Source organism: Saccopteryx leptura, chromosome 3, assembly GCF_036850995.1.
Source record: "Saccopteryx leptura isolate mSacLep1 chromosome 3, mSacLep1_pri_phased_curated, whole genome shotgun sequence".
NCBI lineage: Eukaryota > Metazoa > Chordata > Mammalia > Chiroptera > Emballonuridae > Saccopteryx > Saccopteryx leptura.
The window spans coordinates 319,665,537-319,688,566 of record NC_089505.1 but is presented as its reverse complement, the minus strand read 5'-3'; the positions used below and the strand labels follow the sequence as shown (position 1 = coordinate 319,688,566).

The 23,030-nt window shown below is 34.9% G+C and overlaps 1 protein-coding gene across 1 annotated transcript in view; it reads left to right on the top strand.

Moving 5' to 3' along the window:
* RP1 (RP1 axonemal microtubule associated) overlaps nucleotides 1-23,030 on the top strand; it is a 375,598-nt gene that overhangs the window by 280,363 nt on the left and 72,205 nt on the right. Inside the window, exon 25 of the mRNA XM_066379053.1 lies at nucleotides 7,262-7,425. Coding sequence (XP_066235150.1) covers nucleotides 7,262-7,425 — 164 coding nt within the window. The remainder of the gene's footprint in view (nucleotides 1-7,261; nucleotides 7,426-23,030) is intronic.

Below are 23,030 nucleotides of genomic sequence, written 5' to 3'. Positions count from 1 at the left end.
ACCCACAGCTCTATGGACAACTGATATTTGACAAAGGAGGTAAGAGCATACAATGGAGTAAAGACAGCCTGTTTAATAAATGGTGTTGGGAAAATTGGACAGCTACCTGCAAAAAAATGAAACTAGACCATCAACTTAAACCATTCACCAAAATAAACTCAAAATGGATAAAAGACTTAAATGTAAGCCGTGAAACCATAAGTATCTTAGAAGAGAACATAGGCAGTAAACTCTCCGACATCTCTCACAGCAATATATTTGCCAATTTATTTCCATGGGCAAATGAAATAAATACAGGACAAACAAATGGGACTATATCAAACTAAAAACCTTCTGCACAGCTAAAGACAATAAGAACAGAATAAAAAGACAAACTACACAATGGGAGAATATATTTGACAATACGTCTGATAAGGGGTTAATAACCAATATTTATAAAGAACTTGTAAAACTCAATACCAGGAAGACAAACAATCCAATAAAAAAATGGGCACAAGAAATGAATAGACACTTCTCCAAATATGACATACAGATGGCCAATAGGCATATGAAAAAATGCTCAACATCACTAATCATTAGAGAAATGCAAATTAAACCCATAATGATATATCACCTCACACCCCTCAGAATGGCGCTCATCAACAAAACAACACAGAATAAGTGCTGGTGAGGATGTGGAGAAAAGGGAACCCTCCTGCCTTGCTGGTGGGAATTCAGACTGGTGCAGCCACTGTGCAAAACAGTATGGAGATTCCTCAAGAAATTAAAACTCAAACTGCCTTTTGACCCAGCTATCCCACTGTTAGGAATATGCCCCAAGAACACCATAGCACTGTTTGAAAAGCAGAAATGCACCCCCATGTTTATGGCAGCATTGTTCACAATAGCAAAGATCTGGAAACAGCCCAAGTGTATGTCACTTGGATGAGTGGATTAAAAAGCTTTGGTACATATATACTATGGAATACTACTCAGCCATAAGAAATGATGACATTGGATCATTTACAACAGCATGGATGGACCTTGATAACATTATACTGAGCGAAATAAGTAAATCAGAAAAAACTAAGAACTGTATGATTCCATACAGAGGTGGGATATAAATATGAGACTCAGAGACATGGACAAGAATGTGGGGGTTATGGGGTGGGGGGAGGAGAGGGAGGGGTTTGGGGGAGGGGAGGAGCACAAAGAAAACCAGTTAGAAGGTGACAGAAGACAATTGAACTTTGGGTGATGGGAATGCAGCATAATCAAATGTCAAAACAACCTAGAGATGTTTTCCCTGAACATATGCACCCTGATTTATTAATGTCACCCCATTAAAATTAATTTAAAAAGATAGAAAAAAAATGTTAAGATCTAAGGAAGGTGCTATTCAACTTCACTAACTATAAGTACTTCATTCACCAAAATAAATCACTTGTGCCCTCCTGAAAATAAACCTTCAATTAATAAGGAAAACTTTTGGAAGGAAAACATTAACAGTGGGCCCACAAGTTATTTTCTCATTACCTGGGAAATAAAACAGATGACTGCATCAAATCCTCTGACATACATGCTAATGATCAGACCTCCTGGTAAAGACATGAATGACATTCTTATGGAAAAAAGATAATAAAAGGCTCTTATGTGAAATGCTTTCAGCAACTGTTATAGTTTTCTGTTGGTGTAAAAGAAACCACTCCAAAATGAGTGCTCAAAACAACAATTTATTATTATCTTTCACCTTTCAGTGAGTTAATGTGGTTCAGCTAAGTGATTTTTGCTTGGAAATTCTTGTGGTTTTAACCGGCTAGCATTGTCTTTGGAGACATCTGATGATGTGGCGGGCGGGACCTCCACAATGTCTCACCCATGCTGCCAGCTGATGGGACTGGGAACTCAGGAAGAGTTACCCACCTACATGAGGACTCTCTAAGTCTAGAGTTTTCACAGCATGACTCCAGGGATCCACGAGGGGGTGTTATAATAGACCCAGGACGAATTAGACACTGAAGTCTCAGAATGTCCCTTGTGCTCCATTGTATTGGACAACTCAATTGGAGGGAAAATAGCTTCTACCTCTTAATAGAGCAGTCAATGGCTATAGTGTAAAAGAGCAAGTGGGTTAGGAAATATCAGAGGGTTTCTTTAGATAATGCAATCTGACGTAACAGGGTACTCCTGGTTTGTCTCGGTTGCCTATTGTGAATAAACCTGGTATTTATAGATTGGCGGGAGCATGACTGAAAACAGTTACATCAGCCAGGAAATCAAAGGGGTTTAATAGCTCTGCATGCATTGTTTAAATCTCTCTATTAAATCTCAACCAGCACATGGTCTATTGCAAAATGAAAAGGAAAATTTTGAGTTATATTGGTTGTCAGTAAACTGTTATGGTAAAGCAGCAAATAATATGCAATTTAGGATTTGCAAATCATACGGCCTCTGTGGCAACTACTCAGTGGTGCTATTGTAGCACAGGAGCACCCACGGACAAAACACATACAAATGAGCCTGACAGTGTTCCAATGAAACTTCAATCACAAAAAACAGCAGCAGTCTGGATTTGGCCAGTGGGCTGACATTTGCCAAACCCTGATCTATGATCACTCCAAAAGAAAACACAACCTGTGGCATGCTAGTGAATCAACAATGTTTGGTATTAGGTAAGACTATAAACTCTGTTGAGTCTGATTTAATAATTCAACTTGAATGTCTATCACAATGCTTGAACATAACAAGAATACAAACTATCTGCAAATCAACACGTTAACAAATATTAATTGAATTGCAATTATTGACAGGATTTTCTAGTTCAATTGTATCTAGATGGACTGCACTTAGTTACATTAAAAGGGAAAACGACAGAGCATGTGACTTTTTAAATTTTTTATTTTTTAAACTTAAGTGTAGTTGGTATACAATATTATACTAGTCAGGTGTGCAATACAGTGATTTGACATCTATAAATTTTACAATGCAATCACCACATTAAGTATAGGAATTATCTATCAAAATATAATTAACTATATTTCTACTTTATCTTTTTCATCATCCTCCATCTCCTTCCCCTCTGGCAATCATCATATTAATCACTATTTCTGAGGCTGTTTTTCTTTTGTTTGTTCTTTTAGATTCTATATGTAAGTGAAACACTGTGGTATTTGTCTTTCTTTGTCTGACTTATTTCCCTTAGTGTAATGGCAAGATTTTCAGTTACTGTATGTATATCTACACACCACCTATCTTCTTTATTCATTCACAATGGACCCCGAGGTTGCTTCCATGTCGTGGCTATTTTGCATTATGCTGCAATGAACATAAAGGTGCATATATCTTTCCAAATTATTGTTTTAATTTTCCTTAGATAAATACCCAGAAGTGGAATTGTTGGTTTGTATGGTAGCCTTATGCTTAGTTTTTGAGGAATCTTCATACTATTTTTCACAGCAGCTGCACCAATTTGCACCAGAAGTGTACAACAGTTTCCTTTTCTCCACATCCTAGCCAACCCTAGTTGTTTGTTGACTCATTGATGATAATCATTCTGACAGGTGTGAGGTGATATCACACTGTAGTTTTCATTTGTATTTTTATGATGACTTTGAGCATATTTTCATGTCAGTTGGCCATCTGTATGTTTTCTTTAGAAAAATGTCTCTTCACGTCTTCTGCCTATTTTTTATTTTGGATTTTTTGTTGTTATTGAGTAATATGGGTTCCTTATATATTTTGGATACTGACATCATTGATTTATATGCTTGTTTTGTACCTGTGCCACACTATTTTTATTATTATAGCCTTGTAGTATAGTTTGACATCAGAGAGCATGATTCCTCCAAATTTGTTCTTTTTTCTCAAAATTGCTTTGGAGTTGTGATTTCATATAAATATGAGTATTATTTGCTCTAGTTCTGAGAAGAATGTCTGATATTTTGACAGAGATTGCATTGAATCTGTAGCTTGTTTTGGGTAATATAGTCATTTTAACAATATTAAGCCTTCCAACCCATAAGTGCAGTATATCTTTCCATTTATTTATGTCTTCTTCAGTTTCTTTCTGCAGTGTCTTATAGTTTTCAGAGTACTTGTCTTTCATCTTTGGTTAAATTTATTCCTAGGTATTTTATGCTTTCTGATGAAATTGTAAATGGGATAATTTTATGAATTTTCTCTGATGGTTTGTTGTTGGTATATAGAAATGCAATGAATTTTTATATATTAATGTTTTTTTTTTATTCTGCAGAGCACATACTCTTTATTGCTAAAATGGAAGTTCTATTAAACCTTACTTCATTACTGACAAGAAATCCAAACTTACTATTGGCTTAGATCACAGAAATATCTAGACTACTTTTTAAACCTTTTTAAGACACATAAAAATATGCCTTTGAGAATGCAGTCTCCAAGAAAAGGTCTCTATTTTCTGTAGCAAAAATTCTTCAAATGGAGGCCACTGGTATAGCATCTTCCCCAATTTGTGCTTGAAAACCAACAAAAAGAGAGTAAAATGAGACAGTTTCAGGTAGACTATAAACAATAGCTTATTGCATAATCCAAAATTTTGTTTTTAACCTTTCAAAACACTGGTAAATATATGATAGATATTTAGACTTCAATCATGTAAAATTTTTCCTTACTTTGAGGGCTATGAGTTAATAAAAATGGTGTTCCAAAAGGGTTAACAGATGACAATGTTTTTTTGGTATTTCTCCTTAGAGTTGAAGAGACAGCACTATAAGGAAAGAAAAAAAAGAGAGAAAAACGTGTTTAGACAGAATATATAACCTCATATTTTTTTGATATTTTTGATAAAGTTTCACAATAGAAAATTACAAAAAAAAGCTTGTAATTGTGATACATAATAAACAACACTTTTAAAATAAACTATTTCTGAGGAGGTGGAACTTTTAGTTTAAATATAGAATCAGAATGTTTCTCTATATTACTTTGTATAAATATTCCTAACTACTTTGTAGATATTTTAGACAGTGAGACATTCTTAGAGAAGGTAAGTGATCATATTTTTAAAAGTATACTATATAAAGTATTGAAAAATACTTATTTTTCCAGCAGTAGAAAATTATGCTCAGGAAAACTTGAGAATCAACAAAAAACACCCACAGAAGACATTTCATTAGTTACTCTATCTTTAAAGCTCACGTAATGATGGCATGCTAATTCTAGTTGGGAAGAAGAGAGGAGTAGTATATAAATCAATGCCTCCTTGTTATTTATTTATATTTTAGTCAACAAGATACCTAAGCCCATATACAAAATCATTCCTGTCCTTCTCCCCTGATAGCATAATATGAAAATCCCAGGGTAAGCTCAGAGAGCAAGGGATAGAGACAAGGATGAGTTGGGGAAAATGCTCTAAAAAATAAAAAAGATTATTTAACTTTCTGGATTATGTGTCAAAGCACAGGAAAGGCTTTCCGTAAGAATTAATATCATGACAGGATTTTCAATAAGAATATAGTTTGAAGTGTTTCTAAGTTTCTCACATGAATTGAAATTTCTCAGAGCAAACTTGTCGCAAGGAAGAGTATAGAGTGCACCTCTTCGAGTTCTGCCCTTCCTTTGGTATTTTGGTACCAAGGCTTTAGTTCAAATTTTATTATCAAAGTAACATTATATAAACTTACTTGATGCAAGTTTTCTTAAACTAATTAGAGATATGCCAATGATCTTTGTGAATATATTGAGGAGGGGAGAATGGAATTATGCATTAAAAAGAAAGATAACACATTAGTGGAGTAGTTACTGATAACTCAGATGTCCTGAATAGTGGTAGGTCTTACATTTGTAAGTGTAAAATATACTCACAAGGTAGTATGCATCTATGGAGACTATAAAAATAACAATAAAGACATCTTTAAATTGCCCCTGCAATCCAAGGATAACTTGTGATGAGTAGAGTTGCTTGTCCTACATAGAGCGCTAGCGGAAAGGACTTAATGCTTAGTTACACTTGATTACGTGGTGTGAGAAGGTTTTAATGCTGCGAGGTTGATAGCATAGTTTTCCAAAGTGCACAAAATGATAAAGTAAGTCTTATAATAAACCCTATCTCAGTTTATTTTTCAACTAAACCAATCATAGAACAAGTTGTAGACCTTTTTAAAAGATGTTTTCTGTCATGCCCTGCTTGTCTTAACCTTCCTGTGCTCCCAGCCTCACCACAGCAGGAAGCTCGGTGATCCATTCTGCTTATAACGCACATTGTCTTTATTCTTCAACTGCATCTTTTCTACACCCCCCGTCTCCCAAATCCCACTCCTTTTGCTAAGTCCTACATTCAATATTTTACTCCTTATTTATTTTTTTATTCTAAACCTTAGAGGACTATAGTAATCTTTCTTAAAAACAATTTTAGGGTTTTTTTTGTTGTTGTTGCTTCATTTTTAGGCTGTCTACATCCTCACCATGATTCTACTAGGCCTATGTTACTAACCTCCATTTTACAGGGCATTTCCTAGTATAGAGAATGTCTTAATGTGCCAGGTTAACAGTATGTCTGTCATTCATTCTCACCCAAACATTTGACAGTGATGCCTAAATGAACCCCTATTTTTTTTAGTTTTTATTTTTCTGAAGCTGGAAACAGGGAGAGACAGTCAGACAGACTCCCACATGCGCCCGACCGGGATCCACCCGGCACGCCCACCAGGGGGCGACGCTCTGCCCACCAGGGGGCGATGCTCTGCCCCTCCAGGGCGTCGCTCTGTCACGACCAGAGCCACTCTAGTGCCTGGGGCAGAGGCCAAGGAGGCATCCCCAGTGCCCGGGCCATCTTTGCTCCAATGGAGCCTCGCTGCGGGAGGGGAAGAGAGAGACAGAGAGGAAGGAGAGGGGGAGGGGTGGAGAAGCAGATGGGAGCTTCTCCTGTGTGCCCTGGCCGGGAATCGAACCCGGGATTTCTGCACGCCAGGCCGACGCTCTACCACTGAGCCAACCGGCCAGGGCCTGAACCCCTATTTTCTAGTCAAACACTTAATACTAAATGCCTCTAACTCTGCGTTTTTGCTTAAAATATATGCTGTCTCACAAAACCTACTACTTGGTTGCTTTGTAATTATAATGCTATAATAGTTCTAAAACGTTTCCACATGTTAGCTTCAAAAGGAGTCCATAATTAACAATTATATTAATACTTCTTGATTTCAAAAATTATTCATTTCACAACTAAGTCGATTAAGTAGAATCCTTCATTTCCTAATATTAATATGGTTTTCCTCCACAATTTCAAATTGATTTTCTTTTTCCTTTGCAGAAGGAGATTGGAAGGTGACTGTTGTCACTGGGGATCTTGAAAATGCAGGCACCACAGCCACAGTGTACCTTTATGTCTATGGAGAAGCCAGATGTTCAGGTCCAATTATTTTAGGATCTGGGAGACACCAGCTCTTTAACCCTAACAGTGCAGATATATTCAAGGTAAAATTGATATGCTATCATCTGCTTGCTAAGATGTCTTATGATATACATTCCCTAAGACAAAACAGAAGTTGTCAATTTTGCATTTGCATTACATTTTTTTGATAAATATAAGTTATTTTATCCTCAGGAAAACAGGAGTAAAAACAAAATTAGATGTTTTTGATTCATCCCCATTTTTTATTTGCCTAAGGGAAATAAAAAGTATATGGACTTTAGAAAATTTAAATATTATTATAGAAAAATTTACTTCTCATCTGCTTTCAAGTAAAATATTTTCATTTTTGACTATCTTTTCTAATCCTTGTCCATATCCATGGAGTATGATGCTATGATGAAAGGTGGTGAGCATCGTGGATTAAGACATGATCTCAGGAGTCAGATGGACAAGATTCAAATGCTGACTTTATTTAGTACTTAATAGTTTGGTGATTTTGACAAGTCACTTAATTGTATATGCCTAAATAACCTTTACTTCAGGGGGTCATCATGAGGATTAAATGAATTAGTTTATGTAAAGTGTTTAGTACAGTACCTGAAATGCTCATTGAGGTTTGCTATGAATATTGTAGTAAATAAACAGTTTTGTAGCCCCTTATTTATGAAGGAAGTAACAGAGCCTTCCTAATTATAAATTTTATTAAATATTCACTATATGAAATTTACCATTTTATTTCCTATTGATAGAAATTTAAGTGTCTTTTAGATTCTTACTATTATAAAAAAATGCTTAGTTTCTTCTTTTTTCTAACCAAAGCTATTTTATTTTCTTATGACAAGTATTGAACACTGAGATAACTTTGGATCCATTCTGACAAAGTACTTTTTAAAAATATCTAATTTATAGCACAGTGCCTGGCAGAACACTGTAAACAATTGGTAAATTTTAATTGTTACTAAATCATTAATATAACACTCCAAATCATGGTATCTATTTCTGCCATACATAGTATTTGATATCTTTTAATTGAAATGTCTCTGTGCCCCTTTGCAAGTTATAGTATGTGACTGTGGATCTGTGCTTTTTACCTCTTTATTAAAATATATTTATTGAAATATAATTGACATAACATTCATCTATTTAACCACAATTCATGATGTATAGTATATTCAGGGTTCTACAACCATCAACACACTCTAATTTTAGAACACTTTTAAAACCCCAAAAGAAAACCCATATCCACTAGCAGTAACTTTCCAATCTCCTATCCTCTAGCTTTAGGAAACCAGAAATTTTCTTTCTATCTCCATAGATTTGCCTGTTCAAGTTTATATAAATAGTTTTATAAATGAAATCATGTAACATGCAGTCTTTTGTGTCTGATTTTCTTTTTCCTTTTACTTAGCATAATCTTTTAAGGTTAATCCATTTTGTACCATGTATAAGTATTTCATTGTTTATGGCTAAGTAATATTTCATTTTATGGATATATCACATTGTATTTATCTGTCAATTGTTGAAATATCTACTGTTCAGCTATGAATATGATTATTATGAATAATGCTGCTATGAACATTCACATACAAGTATTTTTGGAGATATATGTTGTCATTTTCTAGGGTTGATACTTAGGAATATAATTACTGTATCATATGGCAATTCAAAGTGTTGAATATTTTGAAGAATTGCCAAACTGTTTTTCCAAAGTTTATGAACTATTTTTACATTTTCACCAGCAATGCATGAGGTTTCCTATTTCTCTGCCTTCTCACAGAAATTTTTTTATTGTCTTTCTTTGATTCTAGCTGTGATTTCTATTACCTTCTGAAGATAAGTAAGAACTGGTCCAAAGTTAATGTGACTTTCAGCCCAAAACATATAATGTTAACAAATCCATGAAATTTAACACTCATTACTGTCAGAAAAGTGAAAATTTTCCTTTTGTATAACTAGCTTATGTTATATTTGGCAATGTGGGGCAACTCTAGTATTTCCCTGACCTAATCATAATTCTTGAAGGAAAACTTAAATGTAGAATGGTATAACTAGTAAATGATAATTCTAGTTTTAGGAAAGGGATTGCAAAGTGATGGAAGACCTTATAGTAATTTGGTAGTTTCATTTTATAGACTCTAGAGTCAGCTCTATAGAAGCACCTGAATGTCACTGAGAACTAGGCTGAAAGAAATGAGATCTGCAAGATAAGGACCAAGACAAAATTTATAACAAAGAGTTGATTATAGCAGAAAGTTTGAAGAGAGTAGGCAGAGGGGATTTTCTAGATTACTGAGGCTAGACCTCATTGATTTGCTAAATCTTGAATCTTATTCATTTCCTAGTATCACTAGACATTCATGAGTATCTGTTGAAAACATGAAAATTTAATGGAAATGACTTTGCTGAAATTTATTTAATATTTCTTACTTTCACCTAAGGTATTCATTTTTAACTTTTCTTGTGATCATTCTCAACTTGAGGGCATAATAAAGATGTTCATGTATCTTGTACAGTTATTATTTACTTATAAATGTTCTCAGAGTTTTAGCTGAGATTTTTATTACATTTTTGTAAATCAAAACATTAAATAGTGTTCTCTGTTGCTTGTGAATAGTTAGTGGCTAAGGCATTCACTCTTAAAAAGCAGTTTCCTGTTTCTGGTTTACTACTATGTGAAGTAAATTAACTTTGTAGATGAATAGATTTAATATTGATTATGAGTTCATAAGGCATTTGCACAATTATTTCTTATGTTTCTAGAATAAAATGCATAATACAGTTTTTGCCTTTTAAAATGCAATTTATCAGTAGGAATTAGAAAACTTACATTGAGTTCTATCTCTAACCTTTCCTAGTTAAGGAAATATAGATAAACCACTGAAGATTTTTAAGTTTTAAATTATTCCTTTGTAAAATAGGTAGAATAATACCTTATAATGTTATTGTACATGTTGGAAAAGTTAAAAATTAAAGCACTTCATATAAAGTATAAAATATTTTTGCCTTTATAATCCTTAATATCTTGCCCACAAATTAGGGTAGGCTTCTTGATGGAGTGGAATTTAAGATAATTTTTCAAATGAATGAAGGCAGCTTGGCAGATGGTTGGTAGGAGGCTACTGCCGGAATGAGGGTTCTGTGTAGAAACATGTCTGGAGGCTGGAGTAGGAGGAAGGAACAGAATGAGCCAAGACTGCATTGGCCGGGTTAGAGTAAAGCAATGAATGTGGAAGTAATAGCAAGAACATTTATCTTGTGCCTTTTTAGTGTTTAAAGGTTAGATATACATGTGGATCTACAAATTATTAGCCATTAGCTAGATTGATGCCAATGTATCATTTTGATTTTGGCACAACTCTTTTTTTTTAATTTTTTTTTATTTATTCATTTTCGAGAGGAGAGGGAGAGACAGAGAGAGAGAGAGGAGAGACAGAGAGAGAAGGAGAGAGGAGCTGGAAGCATCAACTCCCATATGTGCCTTGACCAGGCAAGCCCAGGGTTTCGAACTGGCAACCTCAGCATTTCCAGGTCGACGCTTTATCCACTGCGCCACCTCAGGTCAGGCATGGCACAACTCTTTATGAGTTTCTTCTTTGTATTTTTTTTTCTCTTCCCCCCTCCTCCTCCTCTTAATCTTCTTTCTTTATCTCTTTTTTTTTAAATTTTTTATTTATTTATTTATTTATTCATTTTAGAGAGGAGAGGAAGAGAAAGAGAGAGAGAAAGAGAGAGAGAGAGAGAGAGAGAGAGAGAGAGGAGAGGGGGAGGAGCTGGAAGCATCAACTCCCATATGTGCCTTGACCAGGCAAGCCCAGGGTTTCGAACCGGCGACCTCAGCATTTCCAGGTCGACGCTTTATCCACTGCACCACCACAGGCCAGGCTATCTCTTTTTTTCTTTCCCCTCTGCTCTCTCTCCCCTCTCCAGCCTGTCCTCCACCCTCCCCTTCCCTTCCCTCCTCTCCCCTTTACTCCCCTTTCCCTACTTTCCCTTTTTCTGTGGACTTGAAATTTGGAGTTTGGTAGTTTATCAAATGGACTCCATTTGGCAGCACTTAGCAATATCCTGCTGACACATTGACTTTCCTATCCCAGGGACAATTTAACTTAATTTGTTCTTCAGTTGCCAGAGTTGAAGTGTTTCTAATACTTTCTAAGATATACATTTAGAACAACAAATTTTCACATATGAATTCTTATCAAGAAAAGCCAATAGAGTTTCTCTGCATAAATGTAGAATATACTACCAAAACCAAAACCCTCAAACAGAATAAATTATAGAAAGCAGATAACCATTTTTGAAATCCGAATTTTCTCAGAAGGGCTAATATAAAACAAAAATGTTTTGGCTTCAGACAGCAATTTTTTTTTTATTTATTGGAGGATAACCAAAAAGTCTGCCATTCCCACTCCTTAAGAAGCCAAAGTTTTTGTAATAGGAAAATAAAAATGGCATTTACTGATGTCTGCTTTGAACTAGATATTAGATATTTAGTAAGGCTGAAACATGAAAGAAAAATTCCTTTCTCTAACCCCTTTCTCTCGACCTGGTGAGATGATGTCTCTTCTCTTCAAAGACCAGCACCTCTATTTGTGGTCTTGGTCATATCTTCTCCCATCTTTGAAGATATTGTTCCATTAGTTTTCTTATTCTGTGTTGCAAATTCAGGATGATTCTATTTAACTCTTGCCTTCAACTTACCAACATGCTATGTCCTCCCTATTCTAAAAATAACCTTTACTTTGCTCTTAAGCTACTGATCTTTCTCCTTCCTTTCTTTGCAAACCTTTTGGAATACAAACAGCCCTGTTGCTTCACATCTTTCTCTTCCTATTTTCTCTTAAATCTCTTATAGTTTGGGGTTTTCTCCCATCCCTCTATTTAATTCATGTTTTCTAGGAATAGCAGTTAAATCCTAATTATCTCATTAGTTGTTAATGGGTGGTTAATCAAGTAATGATTAGACAGGTGAGTAGTACAGTGGTATACATGGAAGCTGGAATCAGATCTAAGTTCAAATTCTAGCTTCTTAACTAAATGTGTATATATGTATATATAGGAAGTTATTTAAAATGTTATGCTTTGTAAAACGAGTGAACGTAATTGCACTTATTTAAGAGTTGTATAAGATGCTCCCATGTATAACTTTAATTTTGGGGCCCAAAATTTGAAAAAAAAATGTATTACATAGAGTTATTGAACTCAAGTTTTATTTATCACAAAATTCATACAACTCTTCATCACTGTCAAAATTCTCATGCATTAACTTGTCCTCATCTGTGTCTGATGACGAATCACTATCTTCATATATTGCCTCGTCCTCAGTTCAATCTTATGGAATTTTAAATGCCACAATCACTGTATAAGACATACCCAGTTTTTAGACTCCAAAATTTTCGGAAAAGGGTGCATCTTGTACATGGGGAAATGTGCTATATGACACACATGAAATCAATGTAAAATGCTTACCATAGAGGAAATCTCATCATAAAAACTGAGAAATATTTATATATCTTTATTGTATTTGGACAAATAAACAAAAACAAATAGACAACAAAGTTTTAAGAAAAAATAGGTGTTTGTTAAGAATGCATTTCCTCAAAAGATGTTTAAGTCCTGACTCTTAATACGTATGACTGTGACCTTGTTTGGAAATAGAATATTTTTAGATAATTTAAGATGCAAATTAACATGTGGTCATATTGGAGTAGCAGGCTTTGATTCCAATATAACTGTTGTCCTAAAAAGAGAGGAGAAGAGAGACATACAAGGAGAACATCGTATGAAGATAGAAACAGTGCATGCTGTTGTAAGCCAAGAGGATGCCAAGGATCAATGCCTACTACCAGAGCAAGAAAGAGACAAGGAAGAATTCTATCTAATCTCAGAGAGAGCATGTTCTTGCTGACACCTTGATTTTAGATGTTTATCTTCCACAATGTTGACAGAATGAATTTCTGTTGTGTGAGTTACCTAGTTTGTGGTACTTTGCTAAGGCAGTCCTAGGAAAATAAAACTAATTGATAGTCAGATTCTTTACTGAAACAGAGAAAGAGAGACAGGAAGGGAGAGACAGGGTAAGGGAGAGAAGCATCAACGTGTGGTTGCTTCACTTTAGTTGTTCATCAATCGCTTCATATTCGTGCCTTGATCAGGGGGCTCAAATAGCATTAGTTAGTGAGTTCTTGCTCAAGCTGGAAACCTTGGGCTAAAACCAACAACCTTGGGATGATACTGATAATCCTGTGTTCAAGCTGACAATCCCCCTCTCAAGCTGGTAACTCTGCGCTCAAGCTGGAGACCTTGGGGTTTTGAAGCCAGAACTTTAGTGTTCAGAATTGATGTTTTACCCACTGCACCACACCGGTCAGGCTTTATTAGCCATTTTTACTGCACAGTTTTTACATCTACACATAGTAATGGAATTTGAGAGTGTAGCCTTGGTCTCAAGTGAAATATCTTTGCTTTTGGTGATCTTTTCTAATTCTTCTGTTGCTAAACTTACAAGTCCTTAGCCTTCTCTTGATTTGTTTTTGGCTGTAGTCTCCATTTGAATTGATAACTGAGCCTAGGTATGCAAAATTTTTAATAATTTCAGTGTCTTTATTGTCTTTATTTTTTTCTGTAGTCATGAGTTTTGTCTTCTTGATATTTGGATGCAGTCCTACTTTGGCATTTTCTTTTTTCACTTTTGTCAGAAGTAGTTTCAAATCAATGCTATTTTCTTCCAATAAGATGGTGTTATCTGCATATTTTAAATTATTAATATTTTTCCACTAATTTCCAGTTGTCCATCCTTGGAGTCTAGCTTAGTTTTTTTTTTCTTTTTGTATATATTCTATGTACAGGTTAAACAAATAGGAAGATAAAATATACCCTTGTCTGGCACTTTCACTTATATGAAACCATCCTGTCTCACCATTTCTTATCACATAATTATTACATATTCTATTATATAACTATTGCAATAGTTAATATAAGGAGGTAGAAGAGAACAGCAAAAAGAAGAAACAGAAGATCCCTACCAGAAGATCCAAGAAATAAAAGAGAAATTGAAACTAGATTACATAATGCTAAAGGACCAATTAAGAAGCACCTAATCTGAAATTATAGGGAATTAAATAGTCTAGCATGGTGTGAAGATAAATGGTGGCTCTATGTAAACTGACTTTCCTCATAACTTTATTAGCTTAAGAGAGAAACAGGTGGTTAGAGAGTGGGCACAATAGGATAAAGAGTAGGACTATTCAAGAACATAAGAATTGTCCACTTGGAATGGGAAGAAGATGGTAATGAAGAAGTATAATATATGTTGTACATAAGATTGTTAAAAGGTCAGATCCTTATAAGACAAAAGGGTCCATTGATTTAACCACTACCAAGAATACATTGGAAAAATAGGTTTTATAAAGAAGTAGGGCAGTTCTCCATAATCTCTGACAATAGAAATTAAAATAAGAAATATATTAACAAATATTAAGATATAAATAAAGAATAATTAGTTTGGCTACAACACATTTTAAAATGTGAGTTTGTTCCTATATGATTGATATATTAAGGGACAATTTGAGCATAACTGCAATTTTCACATTTGTTCTTTCTCTTCATTTCATACACAAGAAAATCTAAGTGAATGCAGAAAGCTCTACCCAGCTGCACTAGATTGCATAAGACTGTAGAAACCACACACACACACTTCAAATATCTACCAGCTATCTCAGTGTACTGTATGTGTTATAAGTCACATTTATCAACATATGGTGTTAAACTTTCCTTTCAGTTTCTATCAACTCTTCTTCCACCACTTGACAATAACTCACAAGCTCTTCTACAAGTAAACTTCTTGTCTTTTCAAATAAAGTGTAACATTTTTGTAGTATTTGTGTATTTCTTAACCATTAACATGTGTTAAAGTTAATAACACTTTTATTAAGTTTCTATCTTTTTAAAAATGTTATTGATAAAGTTTTAAGTGTAATTCTGCAACATCGTTTTTCCCCCACAAATATTGTGGTTTTTATTGTACAATGTTGTGATACAGTGATTTATTTTTTTTCTAGAATGTAAAGTTCATTTTAATTAAAGTATAGTTGACATGTAATATTATATTATTAGTTTCAGGTGCACAACTTATTGATTTGACATTTGTATACTTTATGAAGAGATCACCACAGGAAGTATAGTACCCATCTGTACCACAGTTATTGCAACATTATTGACTATATTTCTTATGCTGTACATTACGTTTCCATGACTTATTTATGTTATAACTATAAATTTGTACCACTTAATCCCCTTCACAGTTTTGCCCATTGCCCCACTGCCCAAGTCTTTAGCAAATATCAGTTTATTCTCTGTATCTATGAGTCTGTTTGTTTTGATTGGATTGTTCATTTGTTTAGTTTTTTTAGATTCCACATTTACTTAAAATGTTGTCTTACTATGACTTATTTAACTTATTATAATACCATCTAGGTCCTTCCATGTTGTTGCAAATGGCAAAATTTTATTTTTTTCATGGTTGAATCATATTCTATTATATATTTCTTTATTCATAAATCTATTAGTGGATACATAGGTTGCTTTCGTATCATGAATATAGTTATTATAAATAATTCTGCAGTAAACATAAGGGCACACATATATTTTCAAATTAGTGTTTTCTCCCCTTCAGATAAGCTGTCAGAAGTGAAATTGCTAGGTCCTTCTTTGTCTCTTTGTATAGCCCTGGTTCTAACATCTATTTTGTCTGGTATCAGTATTGCTATCGCAGTTTTTTAAAAATTATTTTCTGATTCCATTTTCATGAACTATCTTTTTCCATTTTTTTACTTTCAGTCTCTGTCTTTTGATCTGAAGTGAACTTCATGTAGGTAGCTTATATAAAGGTCTTGTTTTTTCATCCATCCAGCCACCATGTTTCTTTAAAAATGGAACACTGTCCATTTACATTTAACAAAGAAGTTATTGATAGGTATGTACTGATTTCTATTTTAATTTATTTCATACAAATTTTATAAGTGGTGGGTCTACTACCTTTACTACATATTTATCTGTACTGGTGAGATATTTTCCTTTTATATATTTTCTTATTTCTAGCTTTGGCCTTTCTTTTTGCACATAAAGAATTCCCTTTAACATTTTTTGTAAGGCTAATTTAGTGGTGATAAACTCCTTTAGCTTTTGCTTGTCTGGAAAACTCTTGATCTCTTCTTCAATTTGAATGATATCTTGCCAAATAGAATATTCTTGGTTGTAGGATTTTTCCTTTCATCATGTTGAATATATTGTGTCACTTCCTCTGGCCTTCAAAGTTTCTGTTGAAAAACCATGACCCTGGCTGGTTGGCTCAGCGGTAGAGCGTCGGCCTGGCGTGCGGGGGATCCGGGTTTGATTCCTGGCCAGGGTACATAGGAGAAGCACTGATTTGCTTCTCCACCCCCCCCCTTCCTCTCTGTCTCTCTCTTCCCCTCCCGCAGCCAAGGCTCCATTGGAGCAAAGATGGCCCAGGTGCTGGGGATGGCTCCTTGGCCTCTGCCCCAGGCGCTAGAGTGGCTCTGGTCGTGGCAGAGCGACCCCCCCCCCGAGGGGCAGAGCATCTCCCCCTGGTGGGCAGAGCGTTGCCCCTGGTGGGCGTGCTGGGTGGATCCCGGTCGGGCGCATGCGGGAGTCTGTCTGACTGTCTCTCCCCATTTCCAGCTTTAGAAAAAAAAAAAAAAGAAAAAGAAAAAGAAAAAAAAGAAAAACCAGCTGATGGTTTAATGGGCATTCCCTTGTATGGAACTGGTTTTTGTTTGTTTGCTTTTAAGATGATCTCTTTATCCGTTACTTTTAACATTTTAATTATGATGTGACTTAGTGTTTGGTCTCTTTTAGATTAATCATGTTGGGACTCTCTGTGATTTCTGGACTTGGATGTCTATTGCCTTCACCAGATTAGAAAAGTTTTTAGCCATTATTTCTTCAAATAAGTTTTATGTATCATTTCTTTTTTCTTCTTCTTCTGAGACCTCTATGATGTGAATGTTAGTATGCTTGATGTCCCAGAGATTCCTTATGCTATTGTTATTCTTTACAATCTTTTTCTTTTTGATCTTCCAATTGAATTTCCACATTCTGTCTACCTGATCACTGACCCATTCTTCTGTATCATCTGATCAGTTATTGATTCCCTGTAGTGTAATTTTCATGTTAGTGTTATAATATTCAGTTTTGATACATAATATTCTACAATTCTTTTTTTTTTCTTATCTGAGAAGCAGGGAGGCAGAGAGAGACTTCCATGTGCACCACAACTGGGATCCACCTGGCAAACCCCTACTGGGTAATGCTCTGCCCATCTGTGGCTGTTGCTTTGTTGCTCGGCAACTGAATTAGCACCAGAGGCGAGTTTGTGGAGCCATCCTCAGTGTCTGGGATTAACTTGCTCCAACCAAGCCATGGCTGTGGGAGGAGAAGAAAGTGATAGAGAGAAAGAAGGGAGAGAAGGAAGAGTGGAGAAGCAGATGATTACTTCTCCTGTATGCCCTGACCAGAAATCAAACCTGGGACATCCATATGCCAGACCTACATTCTACCACTGAGCCAACCAGTCAGGGTATATTTTACAATTCTTATCTCTTTGTTGAAGGTCTCACTGAAATTATCTACTCATCTGCAGAGTTTGATGAGCATCTTTATAACTTTTACTTTGAACTCTTGATATAGTAGACAGCCTACTTTTGTTTTGTTAGTTATTTTTCAGGGTTTTATCTTATTTTTTTGCTTGGTACATACTCTTTTGTCTCATTTTGCCTATTTGCTTTTATGTATTAGAAAGCTCAGCTATATCTCCTGGTCTTTTTAAAGTGCCCTATTTAGAACATGTTTTGTGCAGCTCAATGACAAAGTCCTCTCTTGTCACTAGATTTACGTGCTCCAGAAGTTTTCCCTGTGTGTTCTACTGTAGCCTATTGTTGTGATTAGACAACATCTACTAGAAACACACTGGAAGGTAAGGGTTATCCCTGGCATAGCTGGCTGTGAGGCCTGGCTACAACTGTTTTAGGTGAGTTGCCATAAAGGCCAGGCTTTTGGTGTGGTTGTCTGTGATGGCCAGTGTTGATTGTTGCAGATATACTGTTGTGTGGTGGTGCCAACTAGGGCCACCCACTGAGTGTGGCTTATATTTATATTACATTACTTGCTGAATACTTTTGATATCTGTGTCATATCTGAGTGTGGTCTTGATTATTTCTGCCTTTTCAATTTGGTTTTCTTGTCTTGTTCCATGAATTGTATTTTTTTGTTAGAAACTGCACATGTTGTATAGAATAGTAGATACTGATGTCAGTATTGTTTATTCTTGGAGGAACACACACCTTCCCCTGCTCAGCATTTAGTGTAGAAGTTTGTGCTGATGCAATCTGTAGTTAGTTTGGAATTATTGTCTGTTGTTTCTGGGTTATCCTTAGTGTATCATAGTCTTCATATTTCTTTAATAATATCTGTGTTTCAGATGTAGCCTAATTTCCTTCTGATCTGTCTGTTACAGCTCTTCCAGCTGTATTTCACTATTAGTTTTACTGAGAGGGTGGCAGACAGGTATGGTTCTCTGATATTCTGATTAAACCTCAGTCTTAACTAAGCACTGGGTCTGAAGGTATGTCCTTTATAAGTGTTCCTGTTTCTCTCAAGTTATAATGGATCAAGCACATATTTCTGCTTCTTTCTCAGGGTTAGAGGTTTTAAATTTTTTCTTCATGTTTCTCTGCCTGTGCTTCAGTAGGTTTCCACCAGTGCCCTCAGGAGACTGTTTTTGTTGCTCTTCTTTCTGCAGATTGTCTTTTGTTTCAAAGGATAGGTAGAGGAAATAGGGCTGGGCTGAGTTTCAGCAGTGATTCCTGTTTTTGCTCTCAGCCAGCATCAAGGAATATTTTTCAGTGTTCTCCCTAATGTTCCCTGAAAATGCCTGGTGGGGTTCCTGGATGAAAAGTCTTTAAGAAGTTATAAACTCTTATAATAGTTCACACATAGCCTTTAGCAATTTGTTGAAAATATCTAGGTGAGTTATTTTACTGACTTACATGGGATCTGTTGGCAACTGTCCCAGAGAAGCAAGTATTTGAGTCCTGTGGCTCCCCCAAGTATAAACTTGTCTTTCTCTAGGTTTTAAGTTAATTTTTTTAACCTTAGAACCTAGTTCTCAAGAAAATCATGCACTTATCACATATACTATTTTGTTTTTTCTTATTGTAAAGATGAGAGTGATACTCTTTCCAACTCTATACATTTCTAAGTTCAAACTATGAGTGTGTATGTGTGTATGTGTGTGTGTGTATATATATATACACACATATATATATTACATAAAATATGTAGGAAGATTTATTTATTTCCTTTAGATAGTTTTTTAGAACTGTAATCACTAAAAAGATGAATATAATATGTAAAAATTTAAAATGTATACAGGGTTATTTGTAACTGGTTGTGCAAATAAGATATTACTTAGAAACATATATCCACAATGCACAATTTTCTCTGAGAAGAGAATAAATGACAGACTATAGCAAGAGAAATTAAAGTCATAATTAAGAAAGAACTTACAAATAATAAAGGTAAAACAGTCTTGAAATAAATTTTTTTTTTTGTATTTTTCTGAAGCTGGAAACGGGGAGAGACAGTCAGACAGACTCCCGCATGCGCCCGACCAGGATCCACCCGGCACGCCCACCAGGGGCTACGCTCTGCCCATGCTCTGCCCCTCCGGGACGTTGCTCTGCTGCGACCAGAGCCACTCTAGCGCCTGGGGCAGAGGCCAAGGAGCCATCCCCAGCGCCCGGACCATCTTTGCTCCAATGGAGCCTTGGCTGCGGGAGGGGAAGAGAGAGACAGAGAGGAAGGAGGAGGGGTGGAGAAGCAAATGGGCGCTTCTCCTATATGCCCTGGCTGGGAATCAAACCCGGGACCCCCACACGCCAGGCCGACACTCTACCGCTGAGCCAACCAGCCAGGGCCTTGAAATAAATTTTTTTGTTTTCTTATTCTCTGACAATATTAAACTGGGACATTGTTAGTATATCTTAATTTAGATGAAAACAACCTATAAGTAAGAAAATTTACTTAAATAGACCCTATAATCATGATATTTAATATTATACATTAGATATTTAGGAATATAAGATTTTAATGAGAAAAAAATGAGAAATCTTCAAATATCAACTTGGAGTAGGGAGACCAGAAAACCCCTATCAAAGTTCTAAGGTAATAGTATAAAATCTAAATGAAATGTTTCATTCAGTTTTTCAAAAAGAATTATAGGAAAATCAAATTGTTTCTCCTTTCTAAAGATAGGTGTGCAAACGATATTATTCATTTTAATGTCGTTCAGCATGCGTTTATAGAGCGCACACAGTATTTTCAACACTGTGTTAAGAACTCTGATAGGTATAGAACTATAACATACAAAACAATCACACTGAAGAAAAAGGTTATATACACATGAAACAGATAGGTTTCTAGGAACTTTATCAGTTAGTGCCTATTAAGCAGTATAGTTAAAAATGCTTTAGATACTCTGAGAAAGGATCAACAGTTCTCTCTTGAGACTGGCTAAAGTGACATTTTTTATACCTGTTGACCTAGTGGAACTTTAATAGGAGTCAGGGTTTGCTGGAGATGTTGTTTTGTAAAAACAAGACAGCTGACTAATTGAAGGGAGAAAAAAATTGACCTCTGCTTGGATTTATAACTCATATTTTCTTTCTGCTTCTTTGTGCTTCCCAAATATAAAATTATCAATTCCAAACTCAGCAACTATTATCTCTTTGCTGAGTATTCCTCACATCTTCTTAAACTTGCCAGGTAACCAAGACTAAAAGTTGTTATTTAAAAAAAAAACACTAAAACTCTGGTTTATATTTTAGTTATAAGGACTCACTCAAGAAAACCAAGAGTCTAGAAAAATGTGTAAAAAAGAATGAACTATGAAGTTATCATTCCTAATATGCTATACAAGAAAAAAAATATTGTTAAATGAATTCATTAATAAAATTCCTTATTGTATAAAGGAGACTGTTTTATTTCCATATACTAGTATGAGATAATATCCAGGATGTATAGTAAAAAGAAGTAGAGAAAACACGTATGTTACTATTTGTTCAAGAAAAAGGATATTAAGACCAACAGCTGGGAACAAGGGGAAATTGGGGAATGGAAATGGATAAAGAGGAAGACTGATGCCTTTAACTTATCTTAGATAGAGGAAAGCAGCTGCTCTAAACTTAGGTGATAAGTGTCACCAGGTAAGGAAGAGTCTAAGACTAACCTGAGAGGAAGCTCCAGGTAAGCGTGCAAACGTGAATGCATACACACACTACATTGCTCACTGGGCATAATCCATGAAAACCTCTTGTGGCTTTATAGTTTCAACCCATATGTTGTTGATGATCAAAATTCTAGATTGTATAATACTCCTAAATTTGAAACGTATGCTTACTTTCAGACCAGATGTAGTTTAATTTTTAGTTTCAGAGATGTGCTTATCCCACCTACAGCCCATATTCCCAATGCTGTCTATCACCTCAAATAAATAAAAAAAAAAAACAAAAAGAAAAGAAAAAGAATATTATGTGAATATATCCATATATATACACATATATATCTGAGTGAATCTAGATATATATATAAGTGTATCTAGATATATATGTGTATATATATATTCTTAAATAAAAAAAAACATTTGAACGATAAACTATAAGCTAACAAAAGATTACATCTGTGTAAGAGGGGCTAAATCAGAGGGGTCAGGAAGAGAAACTAGATAGATAGACTTCTTTGAATAAACCTTATTTTGCAGCTTTGATTTAGAGACATATAAATATTTCAGGCAATTAAAAAAAAGTAATTCCTAAAAGTGAAAGGGAAATGAAACAAATTAACCTATGTATCCTGATGGTATAATGACACAACAAATAATTATTTCAAGTTACTTTAAAACCTAGTAATTTGACTGTCTAACCTTAGTAAGGTATACAGTGATCACTTAGTTAGCGGTAGTATTGATGCTAAATCTGTGACTGTTATATGTTTAATGTAGGAGAAAGCACATAAATGTTAGTGTTATGGAGAACCACTTAAAATTCACTGGTTGAAAAAGCTAACATAAAAAAGATGTAGACAAAGGTTTACAGGGCAAATAGGAATAGTAATAAATGAGGGTGAAACAGACAGCTAAAAGCATCAAAAGCCAAAAAACATTCAATGAAGTAAAAAGGATACTTTGTAATGTTAAAAGCTATATTCCACAAGTAAGATAAAACGATTATGAATACCAATGCATAAAATAATACAACAAACACCATATTAAACAAAAACTACCAGGAGATGCAAGAATTTTAATAGAAAGCCACTAACCATAGGGATTTTAATATATAACTAATTTTAAGACAGGTCAAGTTGATCCAAATTAATGAAGTATATAAAAAAATTTAAACAACATAATAAATAAGTGTGATATTTTGTTTACATATCAAATACTACACTATAAAAATAAAAAATATTTCTTCTTTTCAAATGAACATAGAATAGTTAACAAAATTGGGGTGTCAGTAGAAACATTTGTAGTTTTCACATAGAAATGCTCAAGTTTCACCTTGGAGCATATATTCCAAAGTTTGAAAAGCTGCTG